General features: G+C 38.9%; 2 protein-coding genes across 2 annotated transcripts in view; both read left to right on the top strand.

The window, feature by feature from the left end:
- LOC132261672 (lachesin-like) overlaps positions 1 to 8,760 on the top strand; it is a 42,699-nt gene extending 33,939 nt beyond the window's left edge. Inside the window, exons 6-10 of the mRNA XM_059760585.1 lie at positions 667 to 817; positions 938 to 1,080; positions 6,574 to 6,708; positions 6,876 to 6,986; positions 7,849 to 8,760. Coding sequence (XP_059616568.1) covers positions 667 to 817; positions 938 to 1,080; positions 6,574 to 6,708; positions 6,876 to 6,986; positions 7,849 to 7,925 — 617 coding nt within the window. The 3' untranslated portion in view covers positions 7,926 to 8,760. The remainder of the gene's footprint in view (positions 1 to 666; positions 818 to 937; positions 1,081 to 6,573; positions 6,709 to 6,875; positions 6,987 to 7,848) is intronic.
- LOC132263419 (uncharacterized) lies at positions 3,574 to 4,526 on the top strand. Its single transcript, XM_059763181.1, has 3 exons — positions 3,574 to 3,636; positions 3,696 to 4,088; positions 4,146 to 4,526. The coding sequence occupies exons 1-3, from the start codon at positions 3,586 to 3,588 to the stop codon at positions 4,461 to 4,463; spliced, it is 762 nt and encodes a 253-aa protein (XP_059619164.1). The 5' UTR covers positions 3,574 to 3,585; the 3' UTR covers positions 4,464 to 4,526.
- Positions 8,761 to 19,809: the final 11,049 nt, after the last annotated feature.

The raw sequence follows: 19,809 nt of genomic DNA, 5'->3' as shown, positions 1-19,809 counted from the left end.
GTGCGCACTGGCCAAAATCCCTCGTCTCCCTCTTCAGAGTGTGTGAAATTGTATAAGAATGAGGACGAAATAATTAGTGAAGAAAGCCATAATTTCACTCAGAGATATATTATTTGGTGCTGTGTAGCAAAATTCTGGCCTGGCCCAGGAAAAGTTAATTCAGAGACAATTGTTCCAGACAATTTAACACAATGACACTTGAATTTTCATATTTCCTCCTCTGCACATCCGGAAAACTATTATTTATCCCGTGGCAATTTATGTGTTTTCCACCCATTTGTTACACGAGATAAGATTTACAATAATTAAGCGTTGCCTGCAAAATGTTATGATAGAGACGGACATGTTTTAGAAAATTTTACGTCACACTTTACACCACACAGCATCACAGTTGAAATTAACTCAGCTCCATGTTTCGCCCAAGACGTCCCTTCTTGATTAAATTACACGAGCCATTGAGTTGGAAAATTCAAAATATTTGTTCATTCATATGTAGATGAAGTTTTCCATCACGAAAAAGATGCTGCTTGTGAAGTTGCCTGCCACGGAATTGCATGCACTGGGGAAGTCAATGGGAAAAGCACAAAGAAGCGATAGCATTTCACCCCGAAATCGAATTTCTCTCGTCATACTTTTATTCTATCATAATGCGTTTCCGTCTTTCAGTTCCTCCCATGCTCTCCATTGCACATCAATTAGTTGGAGTGCCACCACTCTACAACATCACAATTGAGTGTCTCGTGGAAGCCTATCCCACGTCTCTCAACTACTGGACACGCGAGAATGACAGCATGATTCACGATTCTGTAAAGTACAAGTGAGTTTGATTGCCGGAATATTCTCAGTCCAACCAGATACAAATCCACTTAATACAAGCATTTTGTAATCATATCCTTATATCTTAATTCCAACTGCTTCTTCTCGATGATTTTTCCAGGACGGAATCTGTATCCACATCGCCATCGTACAAGTCAGTGATGAAGCTGACAATTTTCAGCTTTCAGGCCAGCGATAGCGGAAATTACAAGTGTGTAGCAAAGAATCCTCGAGGCGAAACGGATGGCAATATTAGAATTTACTGTAAGTACTAATTTAGAATGTAGAAATTTGAGTGTCGAGCGAAAATGCTCCACTTTAGCTATTCTTGAGCGAAACTTCTGACAAAGTTTTTAAGTTCCTCGCAAAGGCAAGAGCAGGACATTGCAATATCTCTCCCCTTTTTACCGTTCGTGCCCATAAAATTATCCGTACCAGAACTTTTTTGATGGGCCACCATTAATTGTGAGCCTCTCCGTGGACCAGTTGAAGTTTCTGGGATCCGAGGAAAAGGTATGAAGTCATAATAGTTAATAATTTAGATGTTCCTGAGACTCCTCTCTTCCATATTTTCTTCCTTATTCTATTCAACCATAAAAATCTCCACTCGAGGCAGCTGCTTTGGGAAAGTGTGATGGGTTAAATGCGAAGAAAGAATGTAGAGATGTTATCTAAACGGTCGGACCATTGAGATCTTGGACTGTGAAGCGGAAGCCTGCCTCATTCCGTCCATTGCGCATAAACCTTTTCCTACACAGATCTCACATTTCCCTTAATAACGACCTAAAGACTTTGGCAGTGTCAGTAATTAAACAAAAGTCATTAAGATTACATCTCTCGGCAATACGGCGACAAAACAGGCACCCACGGAGGATGCTATAGAAAGGGAAAATCTTGTGACTTTCGACTGCAATCTCCATTCCAATGGGTGGTGGGGGACTTCTCAGCGATAAAATTAATGATTTAAGCTTTATTGCCATTTCAGTGAGAGTATTTGAGGCGTTTGTGGTGTGATTTTGCAAGTGAAGGGGTTGCATTGTGATTGAATTTTCAATTATGACCCTTAAAGTGTGGAACAAAGAGAAGGAAAATTCCGCTGACTTGATAATTCGTTGATGAGGATGGAAGAAGGCTAGTGAAAACCTGTTGAATTTTCACACTCTCTTCTTGTGGCTTCACTTTTCGACGCGAAGGTAAAGGAAAAATAACAATATGCTTCTAAATTAGAATGTATTTTAATATTGAATATCCCTTTAAATTGAGATTTGAATAAGAAATTTCGTATTTGTCTCCGCTTGTACGATTCTCAGTTGGGAAAATGTATAATGAACATCTGCGCGCAAGTATGTTTGTCCATGTATACATGGAAATATTCAAATATACAAGAGTCTTTTCTTACAATCTCCCAATGGATCATCCTGGGAAACACGAGTAAGGATTTTCCCTTAATTCGCCACTCACAGAAAGCCAACCCCTCCGTATACATTATGCAGACTCGAGAATGACTCTCTATATACCATGCGATACCGCACAGCGTCAAGCAACAATACTACGTAAATTGTCAAGTGATAAGTTTCTTGCAAACTTTTTTGTCGCGAGTAAATACTTTGTTAAATAGGTAAAACATTACGCATATATGGAATTTCAAATAGATAAGCTCTGATCTTGGATAAATCATTTTACATCATTGCTCGCCAGCTAACATACAAGGACAAGTTGCAGCGAGAAGAGAAATAATGCAAAAGAATGGAATGATACTCTTCACATGAGCTGAAAGGGCAATAAAAAGAGGAAACGGCACTTTGTTAAAGTGTGAAAATTATATAAAGCTCGAAAGCTCCCGAAGAGTGCCATTAATTCAAGCGGTTGGTGACAAGTCTCGGTGGTGTCTGCAAACGAGTGGGTGTTACGCTGTACTAGAGAGAGAGTCAAGCAGGATGTCAAGGGGATGGAAGAAGCAGCACCTCACACATTCACACTCCCTTAAACCTGGGACGGAGACAAAAAAAATAATAAAGAACAGAGAAAAAGTTGGTAATTCCTTGAGACAGGTAAAAAGTGAACGTGTTTTTCTACAGATTATCTCTGGCATTTCTCCCCTGATGCATTGTACTTTTCCTCCGTGCCTCCACATTGCCACAGAGATCCCCATTCCTGTGTCACTGTACTGAATGTGTGCGATGTGCTTTTGAAATTTACTACCATTTGGGTATTTGGAAGCGACTTCGCACTTTTACGCGCGGATATATCGGAAAGCATACGTTTGGGGGGACAAAAAAATGTTGCGAGATTTTAATCTCTGGGAAATACACACTTTTCCATTTAGGCCTAAGACAGATTAAAGGTCAACCATTTCACTTTGCAGACGCTTTTCTGCTCCACTCATATACCATACTGAATGTGTGTGGGAGCGATATAAAAATCAGCTTAACTTTTATTCGTTTGCTAAAGTTTCCACCACACAAGCGCCAGATTTAGTTTGTCGTAGCGGAAAATTCATCCAATACAAGAGAAAGAGATGGTAGATGCCCGATTTTTTTTTAGTCATTTAGCTGTTTCACGGCTTTACAAAGCTCTAGTTTAAATTAACAATTGGCAACAAAATAAATTTTCACATTCTCGTCGCAGATTTCGTACTGGAAATTGTTGAATTATTTGAACAGTTGTCTAAATACAAAATCTACTAACAGAGTGTGTTCTGTAGAATCTTTTTCGTATGGCCTATAAATAGGGTAGTTAAGATGTGAAATATAGTTCAGTATTGTGAAAATGAACGCTCTGCTGATTGTTTTGGCGTTGCAAAGTTTGTGTGAAGTTGGAGTGAGTTGGAAACTTATTTCGAGAAGATACTCAAACGACTTAACAATATGGTTTTTCAGTTCTCCTGGCAGTATCCAAGAGATGCTGACCAAACTCTGTGGGCTTTTAGGACCTGTCAAAGGGAAGTATCTGATCAAGCTTTACTCCCAAAGATCTATAAATGGGAGTTGCCAGACAACGCAGACACTCATTGCTATGTAAAGTGTGTGTGGATGAATCTTGGATCGTACGATTTTAATTCGAAATCTATAAATGTTGATACTATTGCCACACAATATGAAACGCGCGGATTGACGGTTCCTGCTGATCTCGAGAATTTGAAAGGTGCTACAGATGGATCGTGTGAGGCTGTATATAAGAAGACCATTGACTTCTTCTTGAAGGAGAAAGATAATTTGCAACATGCGTACTATGGAACTATTCCAGAGTCTAACAAATGGTTTGCGCAGCATGTGAGTAGATTTGAATAGTCATTCAGAAAAGCATAACTTACAAGGCAAAATTTCCAGCCTGATGTTAAGCCAAAGAGAACAAGAATTTCGGAATTCTGCACGGGCAAAGAAGGCGGAAAGGAAGGCAGTTGCAAGCATGCTTGCAGCATGTATTACTATCGCCTGGTTGACGAGGACAACCTGGTTATTCCCTTTAGGAAGCTCAAAATGAACGGAACTCCTGAAGAAGCATTTGACGGTTGCAGGAAGGATGCTAGCAAGGAGACTGGATGCAAAGTCGGCGATGTATTGTACGATTGCATTAATGCTCTTAATTCGGATGGTTTCCAAGCCGTTCTGAAGAGATGGGATGATGAAACTGATAGGACTTATTAAAAATCAACACAATTGCAAAATAGGAGCAAAAATATATGCATTCACGATAAAGTATAGTTTTTCTTCTGGTTAACTTTATGTAGGTCGCATGGAAATCCAGCATTATGCAAATATCCACAAATTGCCTTTCAAGCTTAAGCCTTTCAAACACTTCAGCTCAATCTGTGTTGTTCGATTCCCGCATTTCCCTGTCGTTCTGGCGCACCGAATTTTCCCCACATGAGAATTTCTCCAAACATTTCGGCAATCTCAGAGGAGTTTTGTTATTTTCTAATTTCCATGCGACACGATTTTCAGCCCGACTTTCACCCACATTTCCTCCGTGATCCAAAAAGGTGTTTATCGCCAGCGCGGCACAGGAGGGAATGTGATGTGAAAGAAATCAAGATGGTGAATAAAAAATGACTTTCATTCTCTTTCTTGCTCTCAACTCTGCACTCATCTTTTCCCTCCTTAGTTTGCCGCTTATCGTCCTCCACCCCACACAGATAACAATGTATAGCCATTTTTTAGAGTGAAATCCATCGCCCCAAAGTCGTTTCATCTTTAAGCACAATATAAGAATGTGTGCGCTGTGCTGTTCGATCGGGAGTGGTGACAACGGCTGTATCGACGTTCATCCCCTCCTTCGGCGAGGTAAACTAATTTATCGGGAAATTTCACCTTACAACGAATTACTCGAGCACCCCCCGTGCGCGCCCCTATTCTCACCCATTCTTCGTCGCTGTTTTTATTCCATTTTCATCGCCTTTCTTCGCCGATCCACACCGGCTCTGCGGAGCTCAATTCCCCGCTCAGCGACAGCACAAATGAATGAATAAAATATGTCATCCCATGAGCAGTGGATCTGGAATCACGATTATATCTCATGATTCTGGCGCCTCTTCGGGGAATCTCCCATGATTGGATTTCGACACAGAGTGTGAAATTTTTATGCCATCAACACACTCACCAAGCTTTTGTACAGCATGTGTTACGCATATTATTATACGTATACTCTTTTTCCACACCCCGGATCGTCGGGTGGGCGGAATGTAGAACAGGAAGAGGAAACGAGTTTATTTTTATTCAATTTTGTCCCACATCTACATTCTGGCTCTCCAGTGGCTATATATGGTGGATCAGAGGCACAACATCCGACCGGATCCAGTTTAAATTCGCTGGGGACAAACAGCTCATCTCCCTATAATTTTTCCATTGTATATGCATGGTATTATGTGCAGAGGACCTTTTCAAGGGGTTTAATATGAAATCAAGAATTTTATACCAAGCAGAAGCTGTCCATTTTTTGCCTGCTCCCCTATTCCATGCATATTTTGACTGTTCGGCAGTGATGACCCCATGTCACTTGGGACTCGGGAGTGGGATGATGTATTGCGCATCTTTCAGCATCATTTCACCCAGACTGCAAGTGTATTTGTGTCAGATATTAACCAAAACACCGATCTTGTTTCCTAGATATCGCATGTCAAATGATTTTGACTGTATACATACATCACTTTCTAGATCTTCAATTATGTGCACCAATTAAGGCCAATTTTGTCCAGTATTTGTTATATTCCAATTCTTCAATTTGCATATTTTGCAAAAAAGCAACATTTTACACTTCACTTTTTCACTCTTGCCACACGTCTTGAGGGCGAGAGTGGCTTCCGTGATCAAAGAGCAGGAGACAATGTGCTCGAGGAGGCAAAAAGTTGTGAAATTGAGTAATCAACTCCGGTAACACGTCTTGGGCTATTTATGGCCCTCATAATAACGTATGCCGAGGGGGATGCTTCCCCTTGTCGGGCCGGAGAACACCCTATGTTGTGCACATTGAGACCATTTGTTCGACGGCAGGGCATTCATAGGAATTGTCCTGCGGGGATATCCGGTCATTCAATTTGCTACAAATACTCGGGAGTCTCACGTCCACTTGTCTCACCTCGTGTGTGCGTCCTCAAAAGGCACTTGAAGCAATTGTCTGGGGCATGAACGCTGAAGGGGGGAGAGAGAGAGAGAGACGGGTGAATTGCGGTGAAGGATGTTTTTTATTTGCACTATTTGGGTGTTTGTCTCCAATTTCCCCAAATACTCTGACTGTGAAAAATATTAAATTGAATTGCAGTATCCAGTCCGCCGACAACGATTCCACCACCAACAACAGAAGCAGTACAAAAGGAGATTTGGGAACTCAGACCCAATGTCAATATCTCACTCTATGGCCAATCCACCACGTTCACTTCGCATTTGGCGGACAAAAGTGAGTATTCACCACCTCTAGTCCATTCTTCTGTGCAGCACATCACAATGTTACCCGCTCCCAAATGGATGTTCACCCCACCGTTCATGTGGAAGGGCAAAAAGCGGGACGGAGGATGGAAAAAAATACAAAGCTTCATCAGTGTAACTGATTTATTTCATTTCCAGACTCCAGGTATCAATCAAATCTGAATGAGATAGACAAATCTGAGCAGAAATCGTCGGAGGAGAGCGCAAAAGGTTTTGATTTTATACCGGAAGATGACAAAACGAGCGGATGTAAGTCAATAGAATCATTTTATTCAATAATCCCATCACTACTTTTCATCCACGAAACCATTTCTCTTTTTGAGTTATTCTTGGAATTATGGAAATGTCATGCTCCACTTCCTTAAGGTTAATAGACTAATCTCGCACTCCGACAAGTGGGGTGGGTTTAACTGGGAATACCGCATGGAAATACATGGAGTTATTGTTCGGTTGTCAAGTCAAGTAATATGGAGATGTGACACCGATTACCCTGGAGAGAAATGGAAGTTTAAAAGCTCCCCAAATTACAGTGGCCACACGGCAAATGTGCCTGTTTTGCACGCTCTCCATCAAACAGCTCAAATTAGACCACCGAGAGCGAGTCAGTATTGTTTAAAGTACCATTTACAATGCTACTGTCGATTTCCCTCTTCAACGTTCCGGCACATATCAATTACATTGCCTGTGTGGCGGAATTAGTGGAGATTCGCAAAACCCCACGTAGTTTATAATATGGGCCAGAAATGCACATAGTATCAAAAGCGCCGCCAGTGCGACAGGCGCTGCTGGGCATATTTGCAAATTCCCTCTTCCTATTTACACAATCAATATTTGCGTGAAGAAGAATTTTGGCGCGGTCTGGGGACTAAACGCAACACAAATACCCCTCGGAGTCACACATTAAAAGTGAATCAGCATTTTTTCAGCCAATATTTTGCCCACATTTCCGCCCCAAAACACATAAAGGCTAATCGCTGGAGAACATCCTGCAGGGCGGCTGCTGAAAATTGGTCTGCATGTTGCTAAATCATACGCATATTAGACTTCGGGGCATTAATTTGCACATTAGTGTTTGAATGATGAAACTACACATCTCGTTGCTTCTTCCCAGGTACAAAAACCCATTCAGGACTCATGGTAGTTATCCTGCAAGTATTGTTTATCCTCCAAATAAACCGGCATTTTTGATCTTGCGCCACTCAACTGTAGACACTAAGGTCGCTTCGTGCACATCATCAGTACTTGTAAGGGAGTTATGTAGCGTGTAGGCGAATGATAAAATAGATGACTGACGTATTTTTAATCCACAATGTTATTTTATAAGAGGAACTCAAAATAAAAGATAGCACGTTAGAGGAGAATCGATAAAAGAGGACATTTGAGACGGAAATTCAAAAACACACAACTGAGCAACGATTTTGAGCTCTATTGAACAGATTAGATGAAATTAACACACAGAGCTTTGAAGAATATTTATGACTACATTTGAACTTAAGGACAAGATAGGAAGCTAACTTCATAAGGACTTCATAAGAATAGAGAGATTGTAAGTATAAAATATGGAAATACACATTTCTTGTTGAATATTTCATTGGACAATTATATAATTTTTGTGCGTCTCTTATTTGCTGAAAATTAAATACTATAAACATGACAGTCACAAACAAAAAATTGAATTATGATGTAAATAATGGATATTACGTATTTATAAATGTAATGAAAATATTAAATTGAAAATAGCATATAAATTGTAAATTAAAAATAATCAAATGTATTTTAATTAATTATGCTCATGAAATTCTATACTATACACATAACATGAGTAGCCAAATATAGTTAAATGAAATATTGTCACAAGAGTGAAATATGCCAAAATGATGATGGATAAAAAAAACACAGTGTATCGTATATGTTACAAATGATAAATTCAATTATCAGTTTGCTGCCAGCTCGATGCAACACTTATTGATATATACTTTATTTTAAATAAAAGAAACACTGAAATTTGAATTAGAAATAATTTAGGGTCACGGATTTTTACTGTGGCTCATGATCATGTTAGAAACTTCTTCTTTTTCCCACATGGAATTTCCAGAACGTCGCGGTTTGTGAGGAACTTTTATCCACATAAAGGTGAGAGAGTGAGAGAGGGAGAGAGAGAGAGTACATTCACTCATGGGGAAAATATTATCAATTCAATTTAAAATTGACCCGAAAAGTTTTCACTGATTGCCATTCGTGGGCACGGCGAGGAACCCACCAATTAACCTAAATGAAGGTACAAATTGGCCCGAGAAACGTACTTTTGTCGTAAATTACTCGAAACAAAAGTGAGGAGGAAACTTATGCGAACTTTTCACATAGTGCTTCATGCAGACTTAAAAGCTTAAATTGTTGAGAGATCTCTACCACGAAAATGTTCTATCTTTCGGTTCTTATTTGCCAATAAGCGTGAGGGTGAAATAACCGAGGGGTGTGAAAATATCTAAAAATTAAAATGAAGTAAAGTCTTCCTAATAGACCAAGACTTTATAATATCTCTCGAGAAGCAAGTTGCACACCCCTCGATACTTCTTAACCTTTCCACGGGTTCTTATTTCCCATTTCATCATGATATTACAGTACTTTCGCTAGAAAAACTTTCCTATGAAGTTTATGAATTGTAAATTACGATAAGTGATAGGAATTTAATCCTCCCATCTTGATCCATCTTCTTCTGCCTGGAATACATCTTTTGCCACTGTGCTTTATTGGGCATTTTCACCATCGAACTCAAACTGATTTACGGAAATTCGCCTCTTCTTCAGCCATAACTTGGTTCGAGAGGGAGAAAGATTAAATCGTAATCAGAGATTATTTATGTTTGTCCAATAACTGAATGGATCCAATCAGCTTTTCACACAAGGAAAAACTTGTCCAGTTGCAGACTTTTATATGATTTCATCTTCGTGCTTTCCCGAAACTTGCAAAGAATTCTCACCCACCCAGCAATTATATATCGAATAGCTTTGCCCACCAATGGATTTTCTCGTCTACAATCAACAAAAATGCGTCATCGCTGGACGTGGTGAAAAGTTTTTCCCGACATCGCCATGTGCAGTGATTATTTCGCCCGGTTTTGGCTTGCTTGAGCCATTGAGAGAATCAATGATGACCCCGACTTTTCATTTCCACCACAATCTACAAATCTCCTGTGAAAGGACATGCTCTGCCAAGTTTTTCCTCTCTCCAATCGCTCTCAAAGCCATGTAGCCGATAAATTTAATATAGATGTCGAGAACAAGACAATTACGTGTACATGGAGGAAAATTGTAGCGAATGAAAGGCGCGCAGGGATATTTATTTCAAGCCCAAGTAACTCGCTGCTTGAATTGATGGCAGAACCGCAGGTCAAATGTCTTTTCCCCTCACTGTCATCTTCCTGTGTCTTGCCAAAGACATAGAATGAAATACATTTTCGGTAAATAACATTGGCCACAAGTAGAGGAGGTGAATTGAGTGCCAAGGAAATAGGTCTGTATCAATTCATTCACATATTTTATGGCTTTCCCCTATCTTACTCCAATCAAATGTGATTCTGCTGCACTTTACGACTAAAGTAGATTTCATCATCAATTCTTCCCCCCATTGACTTATTTGCAACAGCAATTCGAATAGGTGTGATATTCATCGTGGGTGTCGAGAGAAGGCTGAAAGAAAAAAAAACTTCCTCAGTTACCGCCTCAATTATTCCAATTAGCGTTGGGAGCAACTCCGATCGTGGCCAATTGGGTGTGTGCATACGAGAAAACTTGAGTCGAATGTGAAATATTACCGTGAATAATAAGAATTCACTCAGGATCGGGTGAGATAGCGTCAAATTACAACCTTCCCAATGTTAAAAGTTCTTTTCCCTTTGGCTACCACTTATGAATTCTGCAGATGACTTTTCGAGGTGGGCGATTTTGCAATCAGACTCTGTGTGTTGAATATTGGCTCGAACCGCCTGCAGTGTGGAAGTCTTGTATTCGAAGGTGGGGTCTTGCGGCTTCATCTCTCCCGGCAAAACAAGAAAGTTCCGGAAGTTATCAACTTTTGTAACCTGATCACGTGAGATATGGTGGTTAAATCACGGAGTCAGCGATAAAAATCAGCAAAATGAGCGATTCTTGGTGTTTTACACATTTTCTCTCCATAGATCGTCTGTCGCCCATAAGAAAACTCACATGGTTGACTTCCACGGGCGTCTGTCACATTAGTATTACATAAATCTGGTGGGATGAAACTTTGGTAAGAATAATGAATAATTTAGTCGCTAAACTGGCCAAGTTTTCCCACCTTAGCACATGCCGAAGTGTTTGGAGGACATACCACACAATAAAGTGGCCTGCTCTCGCGTTAGGTGGGAATTGGAGACTCGTCGAGGAGATGAAAAAAGGTCTCACATGGTGTGCCACCCCGGGGACTCTTGGGCTCCACGTCACTGCGGCGAGAAAATTCAATTAATGTAAATATTGTAGTTTGCCAGATTCTCCCCGAATCACCCCTCGAGTTTCACTGCGACAATACTTAATATGCTAATTTGATTTTCCCAAACGTGTATCTTACCTTCTCAGCTGAAATATTAATTATTTAGTGCTCGGTAATTTCGTTTGAACAGAAATAAGTCATGCCTTCACGCTGAGATTGAATGGGGAGCGCATTCTAACTTGTATACACGTGTAACTAGAAGGGCATTTTAAATGTGTATGCTAAAGTTAATTGATTATATTATGAGACATTGGCTTCAATTCCACATATTGATATCGAATCCATTGCTCGTGCCAAAGTGTTGTATGTCTCTTAAATCGCTTCAAGAGCAGCGTTTGCCGTTTCTCAACAGAAGAGCTTAAAAGCAATATAGTATCTCCAGCTCTGATGGTTGTGCTGCTATTTTACTTAAAACGTGCGTTTCTCAAATTAAATGACAAACCATGGAATCGTCTTCATCATCTTGAATCGCTCGCGGCAACTCCATCCCGAAACTCCAAACGCTCCGGACAGAGAGACAGAATTTTGTGCGTGGCACCAAAAGGCTCAGAGACTGAACAAAGTTGAACTTACATTAATTATGATGATATCAAATATCTTAAAATAGCGCAATAATATATAAAATTGCCTAAACTAGAGAATGACATTAATTTGGAAAATGCGCGCAAGAGTCATCACGAAGAAGGGTAGCTCAGGGGCGCTGAGAAGAGATACTTTCGAATGGAGAGGTTTCAGCATTTCTTGCCGCATTTTCTCCCTGTACAGAGCAACGCGAAAAAACTTTTTATCGTTTTCGCCCAAGATAACCTGAGGCACTTATTAAGAGCTTTGAGTTTTATTCGGTAAATTGCCGAAGTTGTAAAATATATTTAAGTGGTGGATGCTCTTTTTTATTTTTTTCATCCCCCAAAGAAAAGCCAGTGAGTGAGTGTTTGAAGGCGGATCGGGTCAAAGTGGGGAATAAACATTCCAGCATATTCTTGAATTTTTGCTGAAATGTGAATAACTTTCATAAGCACTCATTTTTATGTGAGCTCTGTGCACAACATGCCTAGGCGCGCCTTCAACTTAGCGAATCATTGCCATCATGTTCTGCAAATTGTGTCCACTTCAATTCCCTAATTAAAGCTGCCAAGAGCACTTTTGCAGACAGGGGAAAAAATTAAGAGCAATGTAAGAAAATCAACTGTAATCCCTGGGTATAATATAACTTTTAATGATTGCGAAAATAAAACACTCTGATTACTTGCAACAATATTGATTCGTTCGCAATATACATGAGAGAAAAACAAACAAAAATACTTTTGTTGCAGTTTTATAACTGAATAAAAATATTGCTGTTAGCGAAGAAAAACAGAGAAATAAACTATTCAATCAAAATATATTGAATTTAATTTGCTAATTGGCTAATCACTAAACCACAATTGGAAAGAGCATAATTATAAATGACGAAATAATTGACTTTTAATTTTGATGATACATTTTGGACTGAAACCGCTTTCAATGATTTTTCTCCCTATTAACTTTTAATCTCAAATGTTTCACTGAATAAAATATGAGGACACAGAATGTTTTATCGATGATTTACCGAGAACAGTACTCATACAAAAAGTACCAGTGAATTATTGAGGATTCACATAAATAATTCGTTAACGAAATATGCAAATGCGCAGAATAAAGCATTAAACAAAAATACAGTTTTTTAAGCTGTCCATATTGTGATTAATCATAAATAAATACTACAAATTATTATTGGTAGATAAATAAAATCGTGAGAATTTTACGGTGATATTCTAATGCTGAAATCGCCGTTCTCAATGTCAACAGGAGAATTTAATTTGTCCGGATATTGTGTGAACGAGTAAGTATCAATTAAAATTGTATTTAATTAAATACTTTGGACTGAGTATCGTCCCTAAATTTATGCTGGTGCAGGAGACAAAATGCCTGAGAAAGGCATTGTGTTGTGTTGTGTGTCCTCTTCCTGAAAATTGTCAAGAGGCTGTTAACTTTTATCGCACGGGGAACAAAGACCATAAAATGCCGTTTGTGGGGAGCAACGATGGCTTACGGAAGGATTTTCACTGGCTTTGTGTCCGCAAATACGCTCCTCATTCATTCAAGGAGTGCGAAAAAGGGTGTGAAAGATAGTCCCTTTATTGTTGGCGGGGGAAAGAAAAAGGAGAATTGTAAATAGCAAAGTGGGTGATCATTTAGCCGATATTAGATTGAGTTGTGTCGCCTTGATTTCGTCAAGATCCTGAGGACATCTCACAAGACACTTTCATTTTATTCCACCCAAACTCATATCTCAATCCTCTGTGGGTGGAGTGTGTGGATAAAAAGGCAGGATTGTGTGAAAATTTGTAGAGATTGGATCCCCAAAACAGTCTTGCCTTATATCTTATACTTGAGGACACACATAAAAGGACGGAGAATGGAAATCAGAAGGATTTTCAAGCTCAAAATAGTGTAAATCTCTTGCTACAGAATTTTTATTGATTTATCTTTTATGTGAGAGAGAAATATTCACTTTCTCTCTACACTTTCCACAGTTCTTGTAAGTTATTCCAATTCACTGTTGCACTAAATATTCTTGTCGCATGCAGGCTGGGATTTTAACAAAAAAAAATTCTTCTCTGAGCGATGGTAACAATAAATCATTTGACTCGCAACATCGAATAATCTCTTGATTTTTATTGTTTTCCATTTTTTGCTTCCGCTCTAAAACAGCTCATCCGTGCTCGTAAAAATCGCTGCCATTCTCTTAATATACTAAAATTCGCTGAGTGATAAATGATGAGCCCGAGTGAATTATTAATACATAAATTTGTTAATACTTCTATCTGACTTTTTCCCAAGCCGATTCGCTGGCTTCTTGTGGTGCTTCACATGGTGTGGAGATAAGAACCGTAGAACATTTATCATTTCTCTTAGCGGCCTCATACCGGTCTGAGTAAATCCCGTAGGCGTGTTCCTTTTGAGTGCACGTGAGAAAAAAAGAGGGAAAGTTTGAAATACCCAAGTTGAGTCATAATCGAAAAGGATTATGATTTATCGCTACACTTTTGCCACTTGTTCCGCAGGCGAGAGGGGCTGAAATACCGCGATTCAGAAATAAAATGCGGTAGCACAACAGGTGGTGCATATATCAATTTTTTCTCACCCTCAGATAGGAACACACAAAACACAGAACAGTCTGATAAACCATTTTCACAGCACAACAAGGAAATTATGCGTATGTTCAATATAATCTATTGCCTGTTTATTTTTAATTATATTATGATCAAATTTCGGATAAATTGGATTGCATAAGTATTCCAATGATGTGTCACTTTATTTGTAATTATTCGATCAACATGTCTGCTACAATATTGGCTCAATGACATGCGAAATTGTGGAAATAAATAATAATTTTCTTGCATATTTCCCACATAAAATTTCGAGTGAGATTTCCAAAGTTATGAGATAGTTTTGTGCTCATATTCGCCATCGTGGTGGCGAGACGCTTGAGGTTACGGTAACCATTTTGCAAATTTAATTTCTGAAATCATTCACCGCAGCCGTTGCCCGTTTTAGCAGCCATTAACTGCATTTGGTGTTTAGCTCTTCTATTTATTTCCATTACAATAGAGTCTAGTGTCCTTTAATTGATAGCTACAAAAGCCATCATCAATCACCATTAACGCTATACGTCAGCCGAGGGATGCGCAGGGGGCTGAGGAGAGGGCTAAAGGGTGTGTGCACCGCGATAAATAAAGCACTTTGTGTACGCGAAGGGACATGGAAACACTTTCTCTCATTGCGTGGCAATTTACAGAAAATGTGCCATTGGCATTTTCAGAGTTCTTCGCAAAGGACTTCTTGTTGCCATGCACTCAAGTGCTGGCGAAGCAATTCACAGCCGCGCGATTTGTTGCTATTTTGCTAAATGTGAATTTCTCCGCTCCACAGCAAATATTTAGTTTGTATGATGAAGGATGGCGTATCTCCGGAGTCGAGGTCACATTTTGAAAAATATTTTCCACAGTCAGTTTCGGCTGTTAAGCGATGATACAGCGACGATGGTTGGGGGCAAATTAAAAATTTATAAACTCGTGGCGTATAAAATGAATTTTTATTTTATTTGCCAACCATGAAAAAACCTTACCGCCAAACGGATGCGATATTTATTTATGCAAATCACTGCCTCTAAGCATAATTTATAATATGAATTTCAAATCACTTTCTGGATTCTTTATTTTACCGCTACCGGCTCATTTTCCCAGCTTATTTTACTTTACATTAATAAAAGGATGAGTCTTGGCAAATTGTGTATTTTGGCGTTTGTGAAACCATCTAAAATTATTATTAAAGAAAATTAATCTCAATTATTTCCATAATAAACCGCGAGTAATTGAGCGGAAGTTGAGGATTCTTGCATGGGGGGTATTTTGAAGAGCCGTTCTGAATATAAAGATGTTAATCTCTGGAGTAATTTGTGACCATACGGCCTTTTTGATTTTCTTGCAAATCAAATATTAACCATTAATGGCAATCCTGAAGGAAGGCGTCTCAGCTTCTCTTATTTTTATTATTTTTAGAACCTTTGGGGAACGCATTTCTCCCTTCAGATTTCGCCGACGTGAGACAAATCAGTGGCAGACTAATTCAAAGTCTGAGCCACCCTAAAAGTCTCCCCTTTGTGACGAATCTCTAATGACGACATGCGTATCTATAAGGACGCTTCGAGGTAAATTCTATTTGGGTAGGCGTAAAACACACTCGTTAATTGTCTTAATTATTTGTGGCAGCTTATATTGTATTACCGTGGTATTAATGAAATAATTAGGCTGACTCCTTCAATGGAACACGAAATGACGGTGATAATGAGGTGACATGAACTTTGATTCATGGGGCAATTTGGCGGTGAAAAGCATGAGAAAAATGAAGGTATTCCTGCATCCTTGATTGCTTAAAGAGCGTATAAAATCTCTCTCGGAGCGGAATAGTGAGAAATGAGTCATACGCTGAGAATATTTTCCTCTGTCGAGGAGCGTATTAAACATGTCGCCAGAAGATGCGAATAAAGGTGAATGATGACCAAAGGGAAAGTATAGATAACGAATCCATACATTCTTCAAGCGTGGGGGAAGAGAAACACTATTCAACATGATTCTCCAATGGGCAATAAAAGAGACGAAAAACAGTAGCAAAATGTGATTTGATTTCCCATCTTTTGCCATAACAGTCGAGTCATAACCGTAAAAGTGAAATGGTTTTTCTATTTTCACATATTTTCTCCGCGCGCCACGTCCACAATCACTCCATTCGGCATGTTAAGTGTCTCGAATAGAGAATCGAATCTAAATTTTTTTTAAGGTTTTCAATTGGATTTTAAAATCACGGAATGGGAAGCGAAAATCTATTAAATGTCCAACATTCTTCGTCTCTTCTTTTCTCCATCTGTGCGTCACGATTCGCCAATTGTAGGGGAGAAGAAGATTGCTTAAATTATTCCTTCTCAACTGTATATTGGCTGTGTATATATTGATGGTTGTTTATTTGTTTATCATCAGTGGAATTTTATTCGTATCAGGAAAATTATTTTCAATATACATTACGTACGTATGTATGTAGTCGCTTTATCTGGCAGATCTCCTCGAGTTGAATAATCAGGATGTTTTCCAATTGTTTACTTGCGCTGGAGCATCAAAAGATTCCAATTGAAGGTCTTCAATCACAGTGCGTACAATTCCCTTCGATTCAAACCTCCAGTAATCTTTAAAGCAGAACAAAATGTCTTAAAATCCAACACACCCTTGAATTTTTCACTGACAAGCCTCGCAAAATTAACTGCCTCTTGGAATGCATCTTCCCACACAATTTTCCCAGCAACCCCTCGTGAAAGCGGCGTGCGTAGAAATAAGCACACACAGCAAACGCAGTGTAAAACCATTTTACGCCTCTTCGAAGAAGGGTGACTGTGGAAAATTGGGGAGGATGTGTTCGAAAGAAAATGAAAACTCCCCAAAGTGTTGTATGCGGAAAATGTTAAACTGTCCGTGGCAAATAAAATAAATGTGATTGCTAGTTGATAACGCGTAAAGTACATTTCTTTTGCACAATTTTCCCTCTTTCAACTCTCCGGCGTGAGACCCGGAAAAACAGGCGACTTCAAAAATTTTCCACGTCAAGATATGTCATTGAACTAAACGAGCGAGCATCCCAAACTCTGGGGTGAGGCACATAATCAAGATTTCCTCCAACCCTCGGCAATTGTGCGCGCCGAAAAACATCCTGAAACTTGTGGCGGGTGGCAACAGAAGGAAATTATTCCAATGGCAAACAACATGTTCTAGCATAAACGGATCGGAACATTGATTAACGAATTCCCCGGCTGATTTTGCTCTTTGGCAAAACTTTTCGCCCCGCAATAAATGATAAATTGTCTTTGATTTGCAATTTCACATGACGACGTTATGTATGCTGTATAGAATGTTTCTTGAATCTCTTCTATAACCTATTACATTTTTATTTAATCTGTCAACTGTAACAAAAATAGTACAGAAATTCCATAATTGCAGTTGCAACTACAAATACTTTTATAGAGCAACTTTATTGGCCGTGATGTTGAAAGCCAATTAAATTATCATAAAAGCCAAAGTTTGGCATATTTTGGAAGTTTTCGCAATATGACAAAATCATGATAAAATGAAGAACTAAAATTTCGCAATAGCGAACAATAAATTGAGTTAAATTCAGGTCATATCCGCCTTTTTCGTCTCTTAACCATGTTTTGCCTCCCTATGTGGCAATTTGAATATCGTGGCTAACCGAATATTAGTTGAAAATACGGTATTTTATCTTATTAATTAGTTTGCCCATTGAGAGGCTTATATCTGTCATTATCAAAATGGCCCACATCCCTACATTGTTGCGCCCATGAAAAGAGCCCCTGTGGAGGTTTAAACTAAAAAGCTATGAAATTGCGAGCGCAATTCGATGGTAAACACCCTGTCGACCAAGCTCCGTGGGTGTCAGACGGAGGCTGACGTCGGTTGATGGCACGATAAGCAGGGGTGCGATATGAATGTTGGGCATCCTCAGCGATTGTGCATGAAATTGTGTACCTATGGCGAAATGTTGCGTTCGTGTGTGCGAGAGAGCATGTTTATTTCAGCTGTACTTTGGGTTTTGCGGCCTTGTCACTGTGGCAAAATATGATAAACACATTTAAGTTTCAGAACAGGTGTTCCCACCATTATTTGCAATTTTCAGCCTCTAACCGAGAGTTCACTTCATAATTTCTGACAATTTAATGTGTACATAAAGCACTTCAGTTGCATTGAAATATGAGGTTCAGCATTAGATTGTGGTGAGATTCGTATTTTTATGAATTAATGTTTGAAGCTATTGGGTGGATTTATTCAAATGCTGTTCCAATTGAACACAAAATCAGAAAAATGAGAGTATAAAATTTTATTCATTCCGAATGTGACCAGAATATAAAAAATGCCCCCAAATTCAATTCAGTATTTTTTGTTGAGCATAAAACTGTAGTTTGTATAGGGGTTGAAAAAGGCGACTTCGTGTCTTTTTATGATCTTCAATAGAAAAACGAGAAAAAATGCCATTTTTATTGTATGAATTTTCAAGTATGTAGGTTTTTCCAGCGGCAAAACATGCCCACAGAAAAATCTGCACAAATGTACACTCGTAATTAAAATGAGACGCTTCACTTCGTCATTTGCATTTAACGTGCCACACCTGACAAAGGTGCAAAACGTTCTTAATTATTCGGGGAGAAGTCCTGAATAACTCCTCTTTTTGTTCTTTCTCAATAGCATCAACTCACAACACGGCATGAATAATGTGCAAAAGGAACACACCAACATGTTTTGTCCTAGCCATCAAAGAGCCCACGTTTCTATGAGAGGATTAAATTGTACCTGTTAACATTATCATCAGCATAATTCTCGATTGCATGAAAAGCGCGTGCAGAATAATATACAATTGCCCGAGAGTCCGGGATTAACTACAGTCTGCGTGGAAATTGATTGAATAATATTGTAAACTAATTGAAAAGGAAAATAATCAGAAGCTCGTTATCGGTATCTGGCAGCAGCAGATATTCAATTTGCGATATACTCCTTCCACATAATGCAAGCGGGGATAAACCCGTTGTGGTGTGTGCCATCATGCAAGAGAGCAAAGGAATTTTCCATGCTTGTAGATAACAAAACGTCAATCCACCTTCTGTACAGCATATAAACTGCAATTCTACAAGAACAAGACTAGTCACGGATCATTGTGACTTGATCACAAATACAAATTTCCACAAATCGACCTTCCATATTGGATAATTGAGTTAAATATCTAGATAAGATATATTTTAGTATTGTATTGTATCCAAATGCACAACAAATCAATAAACATTCTTGTTTATATGTTAGCTAGGAAAAGAAACTTTTACACAAGTCTTTGTTCTGCAAACCTTTACTTCATTTCCTTTGTCACTCGAGCTGAATAAAAATATCTTACATCTACAGTTTTCCATCTTAGTCTTTTGATATTGCATCTC

The sequence above is a fragment of the Phlebotomus argentipes genome, unplaced genomic scaffold, assembly GCF_947086385.1.
Source record: "Phlebotomus argentipes unplaced genomic scaffold, Phlebotomus argentipes genome assembly contig_15, whole genome shotgun sequence".
NCBI lineage: Eukaryota > Metazoa > Arthropoda > Insecta > Diptera > Psychodidae > Phlebotomus > Phlebotomus argentipes.
This window is presented reverse-complemented; position numbering and strand designations above follow the sequence as displayed.

Bases quoted from the DNA above. Each gene is read 5' to 3' on its own strand.
- LOC132263419 (XM_059763181.1), top strand. From the start codon at position 3,586: ATGAACGCTCTGCTGATTGTTTTGGCGTTGCAAAGTTTGTGTGAAGTT. The intron at 3,637-3,695 runs GTGAGTTGGAAA...ATGGTTTTTCAG, and splicing joins AAAGTTTGTGTGAAGTTGGA to TTCTCCTGGCAGTATCCAAG. The intron at 4,089-4,145 runs GTGAGTAGATTT...CAAAATTTCCAG, and splicing joins ACAAATGGTTTGCGCAGCAT to CCTGATGTTAAGCCAAAGAG.